This window comes from Vollenhovia emeryi, unplaced genomic scaffold, assembly GCF_000949405.1.
Source record: "Vollenhovia emeryi isolate VEMERY1.0 unplaced genomic scaffold, V.emery_V1.0 DF939181.1, whole genome shotgun sequence".
Classification (NCBI taxonomy): Eukaryota; Metazoa; Arthropoda; class Insecta; order Hymenoptera; family Formicidae; genus Vollenhovia; species Vollenhovia emeryi.
This window is the reverse complement of record NW_011967185.1, coordinates 665,586-686,732: the sequence shown is the minus strand read 5'-3', so window position 1 is coordinate 686,732 and position 21,147 is coordinate 665,586. Positions and strand designations below refer to the sequence as shown.

At 40.3% G+C, this 21,147-nt stretch overlaps 2 protein-coding genes across 3 annotated transcripts in view; one reads left to right on the top strand and one right to left on the bottom strand.

The window, feature by feature from the left end:
* The window catches only part of LOC105562994 (serine/threonine-protein kinase 32A), a 95,019-nt gene extending 82,924 nt beyond the window's left edge, over positions 1–12,095 (bottom strand). Inside the window, exon 1 of the mRNA XM_012014221.1 lies at positions 11,351–12,095. The gene's annotated coding sequence lies outside the window, so the exon portion shown is untranslated. The remainder of the gene's footprint in view (positions 1–11,350) is intronic.
* On the top strand, positions 1,009–19,651 carry LOC105562998 (solute carrier family 2, facilitated glucose transporter member 8-like). Of its 2 annotated transcripts, none has more exons than XM_012014226.1 (7): positions 1,009–1,126; positions 3,949–4,321; positions 13,871–14,054; positions 14,527–14,698; positions 15,023–15,295; positions 16,028–16,336; positions 17,690–19,651. In XM_012014226.1, the coding sequence occupies exons 2-7, from the start codon at positions 4,096–4,098 to the stop codon at positions 18,116–18,118; spliced, it is 1,593 nt and encodes a 530-aa protein (XP_011869616.1). In that variant the 5' UTR covers positions 1,009–1,126; positions 3,949–4,095; the 3' UTR covers positions 18,119–19,651. The 2 variants fall into 2 exon arrangements, with proteins under 2 accessions (XP_011869616.1, XP_011869617.1); XM_012014227.1 differs by lacking the exon at positions 1,009–1,126 and adding an exon at positions 1,568–1,683.
* Positions 19,652–21,147: the final 1,496 nt, after the last annotated feature.

Below are 21,147 nucleotides of genomic sequence, written 5' to 3'. Positions count from 1 at the left end.
CCTCTCTCTCTCTCTCTCTCTCTCTCTCTCTCTCTCTCTCTCTCTCTCTCTGGATCGTACAATCCAGTTACAATAATATACAATACAAAGCAGGAATTTTTTATTAATCGCCGTTGACATTAATCGGTATTCACATTAGTTCGTAATTTTCCTTGGAAACGTGTACAATTGATTCATATATGCCAATGAAATTGGTCCCTTTTTTCTCATATATCGCGCAACGATTAATTAAAAGTCGGATTATGTGGAAGCTTGCCGCAGAGTGAAATTGTGAATCACGTTCGGCTTGAGGCAATTAGTCGCGCTCGCATATTAAAATGTTGAGAATAATTCTGTCGCGAACGTAACGAATAAAAAATTGCTTCCTTGTTTTGCCCTGTTCGGCGGTTGCGCTTCTGGTATGGCAATCGTGGTTTAATCGCATTTTAAACATCGCACAAATCGCGCCCGGACTAGACGCGCATCCTGTTTGCTCAACTGATTGATCTACAACCTGGTATCAACCTGGATGCCTAATTTGCTCTTTATTTTATCTCTTTAAAATTTATAAAATATTCATGTTTTTTTAAAATATAATTTTCAACTTCAGTTGCTGCTTTAGTAATTGACGTTAACGTCGCGACCGCGGCATGAAAAATTTCTTTTTGGCGAAGGAGGTCTCGAAAACTTGAAAGAGATGAAAGAAACGGGTTAAGAGGCACGCGGCAGCATCCCCGGTGCATTCGTGAAAACGCAAATTCCGTCGTGGAAAGGAAGGAAAGCGCGAGGGAAGTCTTTGTGGCAAAATTGTGCCACGTCGCTCGATTGAATAAACAGGCGAGCAATAAATCACGTGTTTGCGATTCCGCAAAGCCCGTTAACGTCAATGAGTTGGTATTTTATGACTAATTTACGCGTATAGCCGTTTATTGAAGCGCCGCTATATAGATTAGCGCGTTTATCGTTATCAAGGGCTACCGACGAGTTGACAGAGATACCGAACGATTAACGCGACGTCGCACGCACGATACATTCTTGATAATCTATCGTACTTTGTTGCGCCGTAAGAAAATAATCGCAGGCTTATAATACGCTCTCACTTAACGAAAAGATCATTTTGACGACGGTGCGTGCGTGCGGCATCGCGGTAAGTCCGTTCTTTACGTCTTAGGGTCAGAGCGCGAGGCAACTTACGTCAAAGACGCAAGCGTAAGCGTAGATAGCGCACAAGCTGCGGCGTATGTCGTACCTGCCTCCAATTACATATGGCGTTACCTTTACACCAAACCTTGCGCGCTGTCTACGTTTACGCTTGCGTCTTTGTCGCGATCTATTACGTTGCTTTGCGCTCTCTGTCTCTTACCCTCCCTTCCCTCCATTCCAGCACATGGCGCACATCCTACGGCCGAAAGAATACCCTCGTCGCGTCTATTATTCTCTCGAACAGCGCGCGAAGCCGTCGCGACTATCGTCGATAAACAATAGATCGCAATTAGATCTCACGCGATCTGATACGCGACTTCTTTTCCTCCGTACGCGACAAAGTGCGATTATCCTTTCCCCGCGAATTCCGCGACGAAAACGATCGCGCGAGCGCGAGGAATTTTTCGTCGTCGCGATAATAACGATTCCGCTCGTATGAATTCGTCCAATCATCCGGCGAACGTTCTAATTCACGATCAGTCGCGAAAGGGATAACCGACGGTAAAGTGTGTCGAGTTAATCGAGTTTGTGAGTGTTTTTTTATTAGAACAAATGTACACACACACACGCCCACACATTCACATTGAGTTTTTGCATTGGTGTGCCTTTATTTAACTACAATCAGCTTTGTGAACCAGATTGCGATTTTATTTCGGACAGCATGATTTTATTAAAGCAAACGTTGTATGGAATTGCATTAGTGTATACGTTAATGGAGATGTTTTAATGAAAAAAAAGTGTTATCTAAATACAAACAAAGAAAAAGTGAATTTTAATGTCTTTTAATGCATCTTTTCTTTGGAATAAACACGAACGAAGTTTCATGAAGTTTTTTTGAATACAAAAACATTAGTAAAACAATTGAGTTTATGTAACAGCATAGATAGCTTGCATGAGGCACTCCTGAAACCGTAAGATGTAGATTTTTGAAGCGTGCGTGACTAATAGCAGAATTCGGCAGCTTGCACTTGTGCGCACTGAGTGCACCCTGAGGCTTGTTTACGGTCAATTCTTATATTTGAGGATCGTCTTAGATATCTCTTGGAATATTTCTTAGCCAGTAAAATAATTTGTATAGCGTCCATACGGGTCATTGTTTGGCCGAGCACTTTTTGAACTTGTATCTAAGACAAAATTAAATATAAGAGTTGACTATAAACAGGCCTTAGGGTGCACTCAATGCGCACTAGTGCACGCAATCGAATTCGCAATAAGAATTACTTTTATTTCACTTCAGAGCTTGACAGAAGGATAGAACGAAAAATCTATTTACTTTATCTTCGTTATTTTATCCTCGTAATTTTATCTTCTTTTATCTGCGTTCGAAGTTTCCACCGAAGCGGAGAACTGTCGTTTCTCAGCGAGATTTTCTACCAATAAGCGCGTAACGTAATTGCATTTAAAACTAAAAGGACGCTCCTTCGCCAAGCGTGATTTACGAGCGTATTCTACCGCGTGAAATTGAATTTTCGTTATTATTTCCGTATCCCCTCAGCTTCATAAGCATCAGAATCGTTTGTACCCCGAGTCGTCGGTAGCTTCGCACGGGTACAAACGGGACGAACACATGTGCGTAACGTGACATCGGCTCCAGGTCGATGTCGCGGGACGAGAGCAAATCTCGTCCTGGATTTTATTGATTTCCCCGTTGACGTAAGCGGACCGTATTAATCATTACGGTAGCTCCTTCGAATTATTTTACCCCGCGTAGTTTAGTTAGCGGGAAAAAATATTACAACGTTCCATCTTTTCGCGTTCCGTCGCATGGGAAGCAGAAAAAGGAAGAGAGAGAGAGAGAGAGAAGCGAAACGGCGTGTCCGCGGCACGAGATTGATGTCCGAAACGCGGATACATTAATCAGTATAGCGGAACGTTATCGCAAAACGAAAACCGAAAAGTCCTCCCGCTTGGCATCGTCGCGATTGATTCCGCCTCGTGATTTAATCGATCGCTCCACCTCACTTGCATTAACGTTATTACAAGGCGTTATCGATTTTCCCTTCATTTGTATTAGGGAGAGCCTCGGTGTTAGGGGAATCGTCCTCGGGGGGGGGGGGGGCGATACTCCACGAGGGGTAGATTTCGCCAGCACGCGCTGAAACTGACATGGTCTTTTTTTAAGACGTAACCTGCGCTTTAAATGTTCCGTTTTAATATTGAAAGTGTACTTGAAAACGCGAAAGAGATAAAATATCTCGGGACAAATTATTTCTACGGATAAATGCCTTTATTTAGTTTGATGCTGACGCAAACTGCGAGATACAAGTGGGCGCATTTATCGCGTCCTATTCGCCGCTTTTTCCACATCAGAAATTCTCTGGGAATGCAAATTAACTTAATTACGCGGCGAGTTTCTTCCACAACGCGGAAATGTAACGGTTAATTTAATTTTATCGCCATTCTTGCGTCATCATTACCGCGTCGTGAAGCTGAATCTCATTTCTTGATAAATTGAAGATATCGCGAATAAATACGTCAATGCGTTGGGAAAAAGATTAAGTTACTATCTTATCTATTATTGTAAGGTAAGTTGTGGACAGAGAGCTCTTTTTTTTCCTCGCGAAACAACACGTTGCTTGTTAAAGTCGTCAATCGCGCACAATTTTAATGGCATCCTCGAGATGAAATTCGGAAATGGATTCCCGTCTCTCCCCTTATTCTCGTTCAACTCGACCCTTTCCTCCCGGTCAAGGGCGTCCGAAGGCGACGGGGGAGTTCCCGAGAAACCGTTCTCCGCGCGACCTTGATCACGGCGTCTCCTTTCAGGGTCTAGGTCTCGAGACGTCGGCCGTTGCATCCCGCAGCGACCCGCGCGATCGAGATCGCGCCTCGCCAAGAGCGGCAAAATACGTGAGTGGGAGAGAGACGTGGAAACGACCGGAGGAAGCCGAACGGGAAAGAGAGATCGAGAAAATGACCCCCACTCGTGACAACAAGGAGATAGAGGGGCGCTCTTATAAAGACTATGCCTACAGCCCTGTACCAGTGAGTTCCCCCTCGGCGGTGTATGAAACACCCCCGGTCAGAGAATCTGTGGAGTTGAACGTGCACGGCAGGCCGTCCTTTCGCACCGCCGTTCATCCCGCGGAGAGGATGGAAAAAGGTTCTAAGTTCCCTCAATTCCTGGCTGCTGCTGCGGGTAAGTCCACGTCTGTCAATGAAAACGTCGAATTGATCGATTGGCGAAACGCTGTTTTCTTGGCCCCGTAGCGGAGTCTACTTTTCACGTATTTCCTCCGCTTCAATGATCGGAAAATATTAAGAGGACTTTCGAAATTATTCTCCGAAATGTGACGGCGTTTGGTGGATTAAATTTTTTCAAAACGTCGCATTTATTTAAATTGTCATAATTTTGCTCTTACTTGTCACTTAATGAGAATTACAGCTGCCACTCCGTTTTATTACGCGAATAATAGAAACAATCTGAGAAATGTTTTAAATTGAATTTTATAAAACAAGATTGCAGATACGGTATTACAAATAACGAGTGACATTATATAAATAATACGCTGCTTACTTAATGTTCTTCATTAATTGGCCACGGTGCATTTTAAATTTCAAGCGTGGAAAATTTTCTGCTCGTCAACGGTATACTGCGGTGAATTTATGATTGCACTAGGACGAATAATCACCCTTACTTTACACTCAACTCGATCGATCGACTCGGGGGAGGACGTTTTTCGCGTCGGTTACGCGGTCACATTCCGGTCGTTCTGTGTTTTCAAATCTCGCCGTCAAAAGTGACCGAAATACATATACGCGGTGTAGCATTAGATTTGACTTAATCTTTTCATCGCGGAATTGTTTTTTCTTCTTTAATCCTCCCTCGAAAGAAGAATCGGATTGCATTATGCATTCACCGGCGTGGAGGACTTAAAGTGATCAGATTGGATAATGGGTGCAATAAATCACACGATTTGCTTTTTGATGGTGCACTTACTCTTTTGATACGAGTGACATTAATTGAAGAAAATGTAGAGGCACGATACGCCGGCTCTCACCACGTGGGGATGCACGCTGCAGCCTGCATCTAGCACATGCGTGACGCTAGGCATCGATGGCATCCTCAGAAAGGGTTTTTGTTACTGAGAAAAAAATATTCTTGACGCATTTGTAGTTCTCACAACCTCAATTAGTGTAAAAATAAAATCAACAATTTTTATTCTCCTCTGTTGAATTAAAAAAGATTGACTTACTATATTGAGACGAGAGTGACTTATACAGGGTGTTGAAAAAAAGGGTTACATATTTTGATAAGAGGTAGTATTGGTCAAAACAAGAAGAAAAGGTCTAATTAACATGGGTCCTAAGACTAATACATATCTTCAGAGATACAAGCTATTTTGTTATTTGAGCTCTTTGTCATTTTCTTATTAGTCGTGTCATCTTTAGAATGTAATGAACAAAGGAGTAGGGAAGAATGGGGTACAATGGGGATATCTTTTTTCTAGGTACTTTGAAAACAAGAAATGAACAAAGAGAGATAAAGAAACAATTTTTATTTTATGAAATGTAATCATTTATCTTCCTGACTTGTGGTGTCTATTGCGAACCAAACGTAAATATCAGGAGAGAGAAATGAAGTTATGGTGCGCGTGACTTGAAAGAGTGCGTGATTCTCTAAGACGTTCATTACATTCTAAAGATGACACGACTAATAAGAAAATGACAAAGAGCTCAAATAACAAAATAGCTTGTATCTCTGAAGATATTAGTCTTAGGACCCATGTTAATTAAACCTTTTCTTCTTGTTTTGACCAATACTACCTCTTATCAAAATATGTAACCCTTTTTTTTCAACACCCTGTATAAATGTAAGTTTATATATTCTTGCGTTTAGAATAAATTTTCCCTCCATCTTACAACGCACGAAGTTGGCACCACGATGTTCGACAAAAGACCATTATTTTATTCTAGATTTTAGAACTTTTCATTCAAGATTCAAGTATTCCTTTCTCTATAATAAATATGATTGGCGCTATGTCGATCCTATTTTGTGATACATTCAAGTGCAATAGCATCGGATCTGGAAATTTTTTCTGTGGGTGTGTCCACGAGAATTATTCTTGTACAATACGCATTCTGTCCGTTGTTAATTTAGCCAGTCTTAATAAAATATTTCACAATCTTCCGACTTAGCTGCCTTCTTCTTTTTTTTTTTACCACAGCGAACAGTTTAGCGATACAAGTCAAAGACAAAAAATGAATACGCGACGATGCTGCAGAATGATTCCATCTTAATTATTGTTTACGTTACGTAAGTTCATGTCGGTACGCGAGAGTCCAATAATATTACTTTATGAAACTTTAATGGATAACAATGTGATAGTGCAACGATAATGCAACGAAAATGTTATCTCAGGTGAGCACGTGTGGTCAAATGCAAATATTATTGTAATAATACAAGAGTCTCTATTGTATGTTCATCGATTTTTCACTCTTTAATTTTTCAAGTAACCAATAAAATAGATCGAGTAATCATAACGAACAGCGAGATAAAACAAGGTAAGCACTTATCACTACACAGAGTAATAAATGGAATTTATTTGAAAGGATTTTTATTGTTGAATAGCCGTTTATTTAAATGTTTCGTAAGCCCTTTATAAATTTTGTAAAACTTTTCGCTGATTCTTTTGTCTTAAAGTATAATTTCCTTAGATTATTGCACTGAAGAGCTCATCATTTACGATGTCTTCGAAGTTGTTTTTCCTCAATATGTAAATGATGAGAATCGAAGATTCGCGGCAAAAAAGCAGGGAAATAAATGCGCGATTCAATTCGCTATTAAAACTCGTGCGATGCCGTTGCGCGGTGAGAAAGACGAAAACCGAGACAATTAGTCTGGTCGACCGGTCCGAGATTAGCTGCTCGGGCTTGAGGTATCAGCATCGAAAACCCGCTTGGGAAAGTAAGAACAAGGTATACGATGGCGGGCTACGTGCCGCGATTCATGTCCACCGGCGAGTCCTTCGTGTGTTCGGATGACGGGAATATTAAACGATTCACATCCGGCGCTCGACCGAATTCAATCTTAACCGACAAAGATCGCAATCGGTTTAAACTACTTCCTCATTACCGGTTGCAGGAGGCAGCCGGTCGGAGCGAGACCCCGAAGTGAGAACTCTAAAGTTGGAGGGGCCTCTCTCGCGGCGCAAGTCAATCGAATTCGTAATGAGGCCAGCGGCGAGCCCTTCGATTGTTCGGTAATGATCACCGGTCGGATGGAGAGCGACCTGATTCTCAATGGAAATCAGTATTCGGTTCCCTAATGCATGTTCCTTATCAAACTCGGAACTAGCGAGAAAAGAAATAAAACAAAACCACGCCGCCACCTCGCTGTATTATTAAGAAGGAACTTCGCGTTCGTACTTCGCCTCCCGCGACTAAATCGGGGAAGAACCGCGCGGAACTGAATTATTTAAATTTCTGCGCGCAGCGCGCGGTGACACGCTCGGACACATAAAAATTCAGATCAGCTCTGATTAGCTCCGCAATGCCGATTCGCGCGAAATCAGTAAATCGCGCGAGCAGCGAGAGCGAGAATCCTTGAATGGAGAAACGGAGATCCACGTATCTTAACCGCACCGATTATTTATTTATGCGGAAACCGGAAATGCGGATAGATTTGATTTCTCTATTTAGTATGAACGTCAACTGGTACGCTGAGAAAAAACTTTTCGCTACCGTAGCTAGTCATAGTTGGCTGAAAATATTCTGCTGCCATAACTATTTTCTAGATCACAGCAAACAATTTGCTGTCGCACCTAATACAATAGGCACAGCAGCAGAATATTTAGCTATCACGACTAAATATTAGCTGTTCATATTTTACACCTGAAATTAGTTGCCGCGTACAGTTTTTAGCTACGGCAGCTACATTTTTCTTTCCTTACAACCGAACAGCCTACGTTTGCATGCATCAGCATGTCCTCGTGACGTTAAAGTTTCCATGACGAAAGGCCAGGACACCTCATGGCCATGTACACACAATACATTTGATTAGAACACGTGCGATAGGTCGCGATATTGTATCACAGTCCAACGAATCTAAGGCAATACATTTATTAACTCGTTTGGCAAAAGTTTGGCACTCGAATATGCACCTACAGAAAAAATTTCCGGATCCAATGCTATTACACTTGAATGTATCATAAAATAGAATCGATATAGCGCCAATCATATTTATTATAGAGAAAGGAATACTTAAATCTTGAATGAAAATTCTAAAATTCTAAAATCTAGAATAAAATGATAGCATGTATCGTCTTTTGTCGAATATTGCGTTGCCAACTTCGCGCGTTGTAAGATGGAGGGAAAATTTATTCTAAACGCAAGAATATATAAACTTACATTTATATAAGTCACTCTTGTCTCAATATAGTAAGTCAATCTTTTTTAATTCGATAGAGAAGAATAGGAACTAAATGAGGTTGTGAGAAATATAAATGCGTCAAGAATATTTTTTGCCTCAGCAACAGAAATTCTTTCCGAGTGTGCGCAACAGAGTTTCCGCATTGACGACTGTGCATGTTAGAAATACATTTGTCAGCTTACAATTTAAAATTAATTTATCCCGCCGTAAGCAAAAGTTTTCATGCGGAAGCTTATCGAGCGCAAAAGATTAATCTCGGTGTGAAGAATCCCGCAAGAGATTCGGAATGCATCGTAATTCGATCGCATTACCTGCCACTTTCGAACTACTCCAATCTTGTTTATTAAGCCGCAAAGTGATATTTCTTTGATAAGGTAACAATCTTGAGATTGTTTAGAATTAGCTAGAAGTAATTGGTAAACAAAAGTTAGTTATCTTGTCGATGCATATACAGACGTCAGACGTAATTAAAATCTCTTAATCTGCATCGCTAAGTGGACTCGGTGAACAGGTTCTCACTTAAATGTCAATTAAGACGAAATGAGCTTGTTATTCGTAAAAAAAAGAATTTCTATGTTTAGAGACGACAGCTTTCGGAAACGTCGTTGGAAGTGGTTCGCGAATATGCAACGGAATCTCTGTATATTTTTCCGTGCATCCGAAATAAGATACTGTTGAATTTATTCCGAGCCTTTTACGAGTTGTTTATTCGATTATTTATCTTTATCGATCCTCGAGATCTCGCGTACGTAAAAGCCCAGTTTTGCTGTTTCAGAGTATCGACAGCTACGCAATGGAATATCATTGTCGTGACACTTTTATATTCTCAATCGGGAAATTTTTCCCGAATATCGCGTTATCTGCGGCAACGCCTCTCTCTGTCGCGCGCGCCCGTCGTTAACTATCGATTACGTTATCCTATCTCGTTGCCCTCATTTTTAATCCGTTGCAATTTTACGCGCGTGTCGGATGCTCCGTCGCGCGGACGTCAATGTTTGCCGGTGGCGCAACGTCAATTGCGAATTTTGCAACGTAAATGACGGTGACAATATTTACAATCGCGCGTGAAAATATATGTCGACGATGTCCAGACCACTTTTCTGGCTATCGAGCGTAAAAAAAAATCACGCATCTTTCAAAATCACGTTCCGTCACGCGTCCCATTATCGTAATTCATTAAGCGATATCGTTCGGCGATCTCGAGAAAAGAACGGCTCCTTTCTACGTAGAAAAGTGATTATATTGTCTGTCGGCTGTAATCTGGATTGCCTTATCGCGACGATAGAAGCGATTCTTACGGCCGTACTTTTCTCGATCGCAGACGTGATTGATGACTTTCCAATATTATTCCACGGTCTTTAACATCGTAGTGTCTCGTACACAACGTACAGGTACACATAGCATACTGTGTATTGCATAATAAACGCGGGCCATTTTAATGCTACATAATATAATCCGTCCAAAAAGAGCACATGTGTTGTAAACTGGCTTTTACGGTGTAAATTCTTAAGCGTTGGTAAATTAAATTCTAACGGCATAAATTGAGTGTTTTGAGTTGTTTAAGGCAAATTAATTTTTAAACAAGTACCCTTGGAATGCGGGGGGGATTCCCTCGCATCTCGTTCATATTTCGAGGTGTCAGTTTTGATTGCTTAATTGGGGACCTCCACTCAATTCGCGACGTGCGGTGCAGCGTCGTTTCGTAAGCGGATTTAACTGCGCCTCGTTGCTTATCGGTTTTTACCGCTCGCCATTTTGTTCGCCCATTTCGCGTATTTCTGTCGCGCGATAATCCAGCCGTGTGCCGTGCTGCGCGCGTGAACGCGGCGTAAACAAAGGGGCAGGTTGTCAATTCGCAACAAAAGCGAGCGCACTGCGGATACGAGTGCAGCTTTAACGAGCCGACAAATAAAGTTAAGAAGATTAAGAAGGATTGCGCCGGTTAATATGACGACGGGTCATCGTCGGGCTCTAACTTTGACTACTTTAAGCTGCAGCATTGACATCAACTATGATATCTGGTTCGGGGGCAAAGGGGTATCGGATCCTTGCTATTTCAGCGACACGCTTTCGATACTGGCAGCTTTATTTTGAAAGTCTTGCCAGATTACGCTGCCCCGTACCAAAATACCCAATCTTTATTCAGTTATGAAAACGATTTTAAATCTCTGCTCCCACAACGAGATCGCTTACTGCCTCGATAAAAGATATGTCAATGATAAACAACGTAATACGAAAACGTGATAATGCGATTGTATTAATCCCACAAATGATTTACGTACGAGAAATTTTAATTGCTCAATGCCCTCGAGGTGGAAGCCGTCACCTATGCTGCAAGTTTGAAAGCGCACCTTTAACCATCTGATATTTAAATTTTCACCTCTGAAAGAATGAGGTTATTAGACTTATAAAGTCTATATACAAGATTTATAATGCGATCTAAAGTTATAGAAGGCATCTTATCGTGGCCGGCTGGACGATAAGAGAAACGTCGAATCGTTCGGCGAGTGCATGCTCGATGGATGACACAGTTGCGGAAAAATTATTATCAACGTGGAAATTTTTCACGATTGAAAATAAGGCGTCACGTGCCGCACGATCTTTTCCTATTCACGTTACCTCGTGGCGTTTTACATTGCGAGGCTACGATTCAGGACGCGTATCTATGCATCTGGATCTGTACATTCGCGATAATACTTGGCATGGAGCTGCCGCGTGGGTAACAGATAATCGTTATCGCCTCGTGTCAGGTGGGATCAATGGGGAAAATATTTGAGGCTCTCGCAGTGTACATACGTGAACACCAAGTGTTGCTTCCGGGCTGGAGTAGGGTCGGGTTGTCCCACTCTGATGGAACAAACTGAAATGCTCGACGAAAAAAATGTTCAACGGAAACGTCTGATGAAACGAAACTGCAAACTTGTGCCGCTCCAATCTGGAGGTCTAGCGTCAATGAGAAAGTAATTTATCAAGTTCAGCACAAGTTATTGCCAACTCGGCAATCGCATATTATCGAGCGCGCACGTGCGCAGAGAGATCGAGAGGAAATAGTCCCAGTGCAGACGTGATAGTCGCAATTTAAGCCCACGCAATTGTGACAATCCACGAAGGTTCTATTTGTCTCGTATTTTACTCGCGTATGAAAAAGAGTCGTATACCACGAGCGCATAGGCAAATTGTTTGTGCATTCCCTCGTGAGCATTGATGTCTTATGTGACATCTAAAGGACAGCTTAAATTGTTCGAGTTATCGCTCGGAGCTGTCGGTGAGACGTCTTTACAACATCTTCAAGACATCCCGACGCATACGTCTTTGAGATATTGTTTAAAGACGTCATTTTGACACACGTCTCGTTTGGGTGGTGTACGTTATAATTGAAAAGTTCCATGCCAGATCGTTTGAGGAAAGTTGCAATTCTCATTGAAGAGGATTTACGTTACCGAAGATTACGTTTCTTGCAAGCGAATTAACAATTTGATATTGATATGAGCTGCGGCTGGATTAATTGATTATTGCAAACGCAAATTTTGCTTGCGCAATACGACACCGTTCACTGAGAGAAAAAAAAATAGTCATTTTTGGAGCCAACCATATTTTGGTTTATGACAACCAATATTGTGGTTATGAGAACTATCACATTGTTAGGTCAACCATAATTTACGTTGGAGGAATTATAAAAAATATGGTTGGCTCCAAAAATGACTATTTTTTCTCTCAGTGTTGTTTCCCTTACTGTAATTTTGTTAACGATCGTCAAGATATCTCAAGAAGTAGTCCCGTGTTCACATTAAATATCGCGGTTGCAATTGCAATATTTGAGAACAACTTCCAGTGGCGGGTAAAAGCGACGCTAATGTAATTCGAATGGAACAGAGTTTGCGCTGCTTTCCGCGTGACCGGTACATTGTTGTCAAAGCTATCGAGGATATTCTCTTTCCCCGCGGAAATGCAAAGTCCTGTGTCTCACGCCGTTAACTTTCATATTACGTTATGACACCACCGGCGAAACCGTATCTTTCGGGTGTCACGTGCACGCGCGCGGCTCTTACGCCACGTTAACGCCAGTTCGATATCGCGACGCAGCGATGCAACCGCATGCCGCGTCGGAGAATTACGCGAATGCGTGAATGCTCTTCGTCTCTCGTCAAATTTGAAACAAAAGAAACGAAATATTCAAATTTGGGCGCGCGATAGATCGATGCAAATTCTTTTACCTAACTCTCGTGAGATTTCGACGTACATTCAAGGTACGTCGAATTTATTCGCGACTCTCTACTGCTGGATATCCTCTGCTGCATTGCAGTTTAAATCTCTACTTTGTAAGTTTCATACGTGTACCGATCGCTGTTCCGTAAAGCCGGAAGCACCGCGAGCCTTGGATCTCACCGCGTTACCTGAAATACGCAATTATGTAAAACCACTTTATCGCCGGAAAAACCTTCAAAGCGCGCTTTAACTTGCATTTCGTCAGCGGAGCATTGACGGCAAGTTATCTCGATCGCTACCACGATTGGGCCGCTAATCTCGAGACGGAATACATCTTGGCAAAATCAATTTCTTGGGAATGGGTAAAAGTTATAATGTGAAATTTTGTTCGAGACAGATAGATACCTCCCTTAAGAGTTTCCCGTCTGACGAAACGATTTTAGTAATTAAATTTTAAACAACCGTGACTTTAGCTTTTGTAAAAAAGTATACAAATCTTATTTCGCGATAGAACACAGAACTGTGACATAAGAGTTAATTTTTTATAAAAAAAGTACAACATTGTCATATTCAGTAACGTGTTACAGTTCTATTCTTATACGTTTTTAATTATATATGATAAGAGAACTGATTTAAAAAACCGATTTCGTCATTATAATCAGACTCGGTAGTTTGGCACATGCACAATAAATTTTAAGAACAAAAATAAAAGAATAGCAAAAATGTTAACTATATTTTTAGAAAGTGTGTCAATAGTGCAAGCATATTAAATATTTAGCAAACGCGACAATGATTGATAGACGTGATATGCGCGAGTGAACGAGTGCAATGGTTTATCTTCGCGTGTTTATCTACGGCTTAACATAAATTCACATTTGTAGACTGACGGATATTTTACTAAGCCCCATTAAAGCGATAAAATAACGATCAGAAGATGTTGCTTTTCGATATGAAAGCTGTGGATTAACAACGCGTGCAATTATAAACGTCATTCAATTCCAAGAGATTAACAGCACGTTTATTCAAACACGCGAAGAAGTTATGCAAATATTTCTGTGATTATTTGTCGTGGTCACCGTTTGTATTTACTGGAATTTTGTACAATTGCAGCTAATTTATCGGTCCTCGCGACTGGTGCAGCTATAGGGTGGACAAGCCCGATTCTCCCTGTACTGGAAAACGATGGTGGACCTTTGGGGTCGCGAATCAGCAGAGACCAGAGTTCATGGATAGGATCTCTGGTGGCCGTCGGTGCTCTCGTCGGCAGTTTCGTGTCGGGATATCTCGGGGAAAGGTATACATTAACTGTGCAATTGCGCGAATAATTTAGCAATATAGCGATTTGACTGTAATATACGTTTCATTTCCCGAGATCACGAGCTGGAAAAAAGAGCCAATCTCTATGAACCCCGATGGGAAAATGTCTCAAATATTGCGTAATCATATGTGTCATCCGAAAGGACGAAATTTCACAGTGATTTGCATTAAAATAATTCGCCAAAACGCAACCTGTTTTGCTGATATACTATTTAGAAATACATTGTGCAAATATTTATCAATGTTTTACGAAAGGCCTCCAGTTCTGTATACGCTGTTCGAAATATCTACACATAATTCCAGCGTTTCAAGTTTCATTCAGATTTCGTCGCATATTTTGTTACATCTTTTCCTTTCGGGGAAGAAATAAAGCGGGTATCAGAATCGAATATTTGACGGAAGAGACTGAACTAAGGACGATGAGAAACGAACTTTTTCTGTTTCTGTAGATGGGGCCCTAAACGAACATTGCTATCTTGCATAGTGCCGTTTCTTATTGGATGGATACTTGTCGCCACTGCAGGCCACGTTGCTCAGCTTTATGTTGCTCGATTTATATTTGGATTGGCTACGGCTGTCACATTCACAATCCTCCCTATGTACTGTGGAGAGATCGCCGAGGTAGTTTTATTTTACATGCGTGTACAAGCGACACATTTATACACGCAGATTCCAAGATTATTCTTTTCTTCTGTCCCCCGTTTAAAATGTAACGGGGGATCGGTGTTTAATTTAATATTTAATGCGTATACATTTTTCTACCGTTCAATCATTTTGTTTGTATGATCCTCTCGCGGGGTTTTTCGAACATTTATATCCCACCTTCGAATTTATGAACACGACTGGAACAAATAACGTTACTATTTCTCTACTAAATCTTTCTTTCTTCGTTAAATAAATTGCTCATAATAGCAAATTTACATGACTATTGTTATATCTTTTCAGACTTCTATCAGGGGATCGTTGGGCTCTTTCCTTCAGCTCTTTATCACGATCGGTTTCCTGTATGCCTACGCCATCGGGCCATTCGTCAGCTACGTGGTCTTTTGGATTCTTTGTAGCATCTTGCCGGTGATCTTCTTCGTCTCCTTCATGATGATGCCGGAGTCTCCGTATTTCCTCCTCAAGCAGGGACGTAGAGACGCGGCGATCGCGTCTCTAGCGAAGCTCCGAGGCAAGTCCGAAGCGGCTGTCCAGAAAGAGGCCGACGAAATACAAGTAAATTTAGCAAAGCATAATTTTCTCTGGTAAAATTCTCTGCTCTAGACAATGTTCTTAAGATTCGCGTGGATCAAGAATCAGTTTAACTCTCGGTGATAACCTCCTATTAATTCTTCGTTAAGAAATTTAAATTGTCGAGATATTCAATTTCATGAAAAGCTCTGCCAGGAAAATGTAACGATATAAATTACCCCAATAAAAATTTCCCTCGCGGCCGTTTATGGCTTCGTCGATTTCTCAAGTGACGAAGCAATCGCTAATGCCACCTGCTCGGTCACGAGCACGTACTCGATCATTGCTAAGCGTCCGAGTGTATATTATCTGTCAGGTCGCGTTAGATAAACGAGGTCGCGGCTAAGGCCGTTCCTTGATCCTAAACGACAATGTCTCACAGTCGCGAGGGACAATTGTGACTGGCCTGCAAACAACATTCCTTCCTACAACGCAGAGTCTCGCAGAACTGCCGGGTGTTCTTTCAGTCACACGTGGCTGTGTTAAACAAGGAAACGTGCAGATATTGCTGCAACGTTATTGCGAAAATAATTTCGTCGTCCGATTGTACACGGATGGCGAATGTGCTGCAGTGTTGACTGAAACTTTATCTTTCAACAATAATTCGATCGTTTTGTTATCCCATTTGTTTTAGAATATTCTACGGGCAATTTGTTACGCTCCAGCTTTCACGTTTATCGCTTACTAAATTCTCGTTTTTGGTTTTTTTTGTTTCAGGAGATTCTTGACGATGCTTTCAAGAATCAAGTCGGCATCTCGGAACTGTTTAAAGTGAAGGTGAACTTCAAGGCGCTGATCTACACATGTGCCATGGTTTCGTTCCAGCAGTTTACCGGTATCAACATCGTGCTGTTCTATATGCAAAATATCTTCATTGCTGCCGGAGGTCTCGTCCCAACGGAGATAGCTCCGATTATCATCGGAGTTGTGCAGGTGTTAGCGTCAGCGGTGACACCCTTGGTTGTCGACAGATTAGGCAGAAGAGTGCTCCTCGTTTTCTCCGGCATCGGGGAGACAGTCAGTTTGGTGAGTAATTGTCCACCTTTTTAGATTTTGATTCAAATTAATCATCGCTGAATTAGCAAAAGTAAGATGTACACTTTTGAAGAAAGGATTCATTTAATTTGAATCTGGGGTGTAATTTTGTTCAATTATTAGAAACTCGTAGAATAAGCATCTCATTGGCAAAGATAATTAACGAAGTGATATTTTTCTCCTATTTTCTGCGAGCCTTACGTTTCTATGAAATCAATCGCGGTCATTAATAAAACATTGAATAGTTTGTAGCGAATTAATACGCGATCTGGCCTTTAATATATTTCGCATTAAAACTTTTACAAAGTTCTTGTACTTCTCTCTTGATAAATAACAGATCGATTCAGAAATTTGCACGAGAAGTCCGAAATTAGAGTATTCATGAGGCAACGCGGTTTCCCGTAAACTTTGCTTCCTGTTTTATGCAACGAGTTGTAATTTCGTCGCCTTTCGACAAAATGATGAACCTGTGCAGTTTGTTCGAGTAAACATGCGTTGTCGTGTTGGTCCCAATTTTAAAGGCACTCAAGGAATTTAAATCAAAATCGTTGAAGTCACAAAGATAAAATTTTTATCAAGAAACGCGATTATCCTTTGACTCGTATTTAATCAAAAGGTACAAAATGCAATTGAACTTTAGATCAGACACTAATTAATATACTGAACAGAATTATCATTTTTATCAGCTCCATTTCATTTGATTAAACAAAAGTTTGGTTTCTGTAAGCATCGGTGTTCGTTAAACGAGCTAAATTAGAGAAGGATAAAAATATTGCAAGGCATTGTTTCAGTACCGATAGTTGCGTTCTATAAACTACTTTCGCAATAATTTGTAGATGATTAGCGCTAATTGTTTCGCGCCGATTTATTCTCATCCTCACGCTGCATTACATGCAGCTCATTAAATGATATACAATGCGAGACGAGGAAGGCCGAATGTCATTACATGTACGGAACATCATTACGCATTCCGATGGAATGTAGTGGAATATAGATAAAATTCAGTGCTCGAGGACTTCCACGTAACCGAGTATGCATGATTACGACGGCGTATACAATGAAACGCGACTGTGAATCGAGAGAATTATAATTCTTGCATTTTAGGATTCTTTTGAAAACCGAGTCTTCTTTTTGTTGCCATTTAGAGGCTATTCCGGTACTTTGGGACTTCAATAGTTAAAATTGTGGGATATTTCAGAAAATTTTTAGAGGGATGCGTCATAGATTAAAATCTTTTTAACACAGAACGTGTTCAGTAAAACATTGAATTATTTTATTACGTAAATTTTGACTCTCGCTCTATTATGTAATTGTCGTGTGACCGGACATTTATTTATTTTGCAGTGTGCCCTAGGCTTGTATTTTTACCTGAAGGAGGTACAGCACGCGGACGATGTGGTGAATCAGATATCCTGGCTACCGGTAGCCTCGCTTATAATTTTCATTGCCACGTACAGCGTAGGATGGGGTCCGCTTCCATGGGCAGTGATGGGCGAGATGTTCGCCTCGAACGTTAAAGCTAAGGCTTCGAGTATAACAGTATTCGTCTGCTGGTTATTGGCTTTCATCATCACCAAGTTCTCCAGCAACCTCGAAGTGGCGTTCAACGGCATGTTCGCGACCTTCTGGATGTTCGGAGGATTCTGCATTCTCAGTATCCTTTTCACGGTATTATTGTTGCCCGAGACGAAAGGCAAGACTCTTCAGCAAATTCAAGACGAGCTCAGTGGGGTGACTTCCACTACAAGTGTCGAGAATGGGACGAAGAAGTGAGCGGGAAACACTCACGTTAGATTATTCTGACAAATTGTCTACGCTGGACATCTGATGAATTCGCGAGACACTTCGAAGAGATTGGATATTTAAAATATATTCGCGAGAATTCGTAAGGATTTATATCTTTTTAACAAATTGAAGGATTTGATATCGTCTATAGCGGAGAAGGTTCAAGTAAATTACCAGAAATTGCGCGGATAATATATGTGCCTATATTCTACTGCCAAATTTATAAAGATATATAATACGAGAAAAAGAAACGTCTTTAAGCTTGGGCCACCATTTAGTGTCCTGTTGCTAATTAATGAAAATTCAATTAAAGAAAAATGGAAATTTGCTCGAATTTAAACATAGGATAGATTCTATTTTGCTCATATACGCATGCGGAGACAATTTTCTTGTTTCCCAGGTGGAACCAAATCTACTTTGTCGTCTTCCACACACTTTACATAACGCTTAACGCGACACACGGCAATTGTTCGTGTGTACAATGTAAGTCATGGATAATTACAAATACGCTTGCGTTAAAGATACTTCGACACGTATCTCTGTTCATGAGCTTCATTTTTCAAACATAAAGGAATTTGTGACGTGCCAGTAAACGTTCCTAGCGTTTTCAAGCAAGTTCCTGCCTGGTCCGTGATTAGAAAACGCGGTGAAATATGCGATTCTTCTGCTTGCATTTTATCAGGATTTTTTCTAATACGTATACTAGACGTAAAGTATTAAAAAAAAACTAAAAGGATTAATTTCGCGGTGTATTTCTCGTTCACGGATGAGAGACTAGTCATTTTACTACATGTCTGCATAGAAAACGCAATTATTAACGACGCCGTAGATATCGAAGCTTAAGAAGAAAATTTCATGTCTACCGTTTATGACGACAGTGGAAATTTAATTTATATCATTTAAAGGTACCAATAAAACGGTAAATGTATTTGGTGTGAAGAGAGAAAGAGGTACGAAGCAAAACTCTATTTTCAATTGAGAATGACAAATCCGTTATCGATGTATTTAATCATCTAACATAATTTTGGCTAATTTACATATATTTCAAATAATTATAATTACGCGAAAATAATTTTAAGAAATGATACCCGAACATTGTATTATTAGTTCATATCACATTCGTTTTCTAAGTTATTGTATAAGTAATTTTAATATATTATTTGTAATATCTGACTTTTTAATAAGTGGTACTATTTTCAAGCGCGCGATGTATTTTTTCTTCTTAATTTAAAGAGAGATATGACACACAAATTATTAATTTAATATCATCTCAATATACTGTGAAACATGTTAATGATAATTTATAAAAGATTATTCTGTTAGATGTTTTCTGATATTAGTTCCAAAATCTAACTTACAAAACAAAATTATATAATAATGAAAATCAAAATTTTATTAAAGTTTTTTTTTGACAAATGAGTGCAGATTGCATATATTAATCAGTAACTAAGACTTTTTTAAACAATTTACAATAATTACAATAATATGATAATGTGTCGAAATAATATTTTATAAAGTATATGTATATGCCGAGAATAAGAAATTTTAAAAAAAATTAATGTTGTCGAATGGTTTAATATTGATTTTGACGCGTCGTCAGCTCGAAACGACAACGACGAGCGCGGTAGTCCGAGCATTCGACGCGTCAAGATCGATGCTCGAAGCGAATGCAATTCGGTCGATGAACATAGAAAAGTTTGAGGATAAAAATTCTCCAACGAATATACATATTCCGGAGTTGAGATTGCACTTCTACGATGTCGCAATGATATCGTATCAAAAGACTGGTTCATTCGAATTCGGTTGCATGCATTTAATTTCATCTATTTCGATCACCATCACAAACAACAAACTCGTTAAATTGATAACGACGCAGGAAAATTTGCGCGATAATGAGAATATGTTATTTTTAAGAAACGTAGTGTTAGAAACGCAACAGAAAGGTGGCTCGAGCTTATTACCGAAAGATATTCCTGCTTTGCTTCGTTGGATTCTTGATGAGAATCTATTGCTTTTTTGCGACAAATATGGTATCTATATAGATTTAGTTTCAAAAAACGGCCGAGAGTCCTAGGCTCGTTGAGATTATTTTTGTTGATGCGAGACAGGCGGCAAGTGCCAGAGATCTAGGACTTATATTAAGCCGTAATATGAATGTAAAGGAATGCAAATAAAAGCTAGCTTTTTTTATATATACTTATTTTGCTACCGCTTTCGATTGAGATCAATGTGTCTTTTAGAGAAAATTTATTTTCCCTAAAAGACACATTGATCTCAATCGAAAGCGGTAGCAAAATAAGTATATACAGGGTGAGTCATAACATTTGTACCAGAGCTCGTGAAAAGATAGAACGGATCGAGATGAACAGAAAAGTCCTGAACCATTTGCAATTTTCGCAATAGTTAACGAGTAATAAATTATCGAAAATCGTCGTCTTTGCCCTGCCCACTGTCCAATTCGAGCGCGTGGCGAGATGTGACCGCCCGGCGATCGATATTGCCAGGCGAGGGGGGGGGGACAGCGCGCCGTATAAAACCGGCCCTCACCCTGTATAAAAAAGCTAGCTTTTATTTTCATTCCTTTACATTCATATTACGGCTTAATATAAGTCCTAGATCTCTGGCACTTGCCGCCTGTCTCGCATCAACAAAAATAATCTCAACGAGCCTAGGACTCTCGGCCGTTTTTTGAAACTAAATCTATATAGATACCATATTTGTCGCGAAAAAGCAATAGATTCTCATCAATAATCCAACGAAGCAAAGCAGGAATATCTTTCGGTAATAAGCTCGAGCCTCCTTTCTGTTGCGTTTCTAACACTACGTTTCTTAAAAATAACATATTCTCATTATCGCGCAAATTTTCCTGCGTCGTTATCAATTTAACGAGTTTGTTGTTTGTGATGGTGATCGAAATAGATGAAATTAAATGCATGCAACCGAAATCGAATGAACCAGTCTTTTGATACGATATCATTGCGACATCGTAGAAGTGCAATCTCAACTCCGGATTTTTT

Coding starts and splice junctions, on each gene's coding strand:
- LOC105562998 (XM_012014226.1), top strand. CDS start 4,096: ATGACCCCCACTCGTGACAACAAGGAGATAGAGGGGCGCTCTTATAAA. Junction 15,296..16,027: donor AAGAGGCCGACGAAATACAA/GTAAATTTAGCA, acceptor TTTTTGTTTCAG/GAGATTCTTGACGATGCTTT. Junction 16,337..17,689: donor TCGGGGAGACAGTCAGTTTG/GTGAGTAATTGT, acceptor TTTATTTTGCAG/TGTGCCCTAGGCTTGTATTT.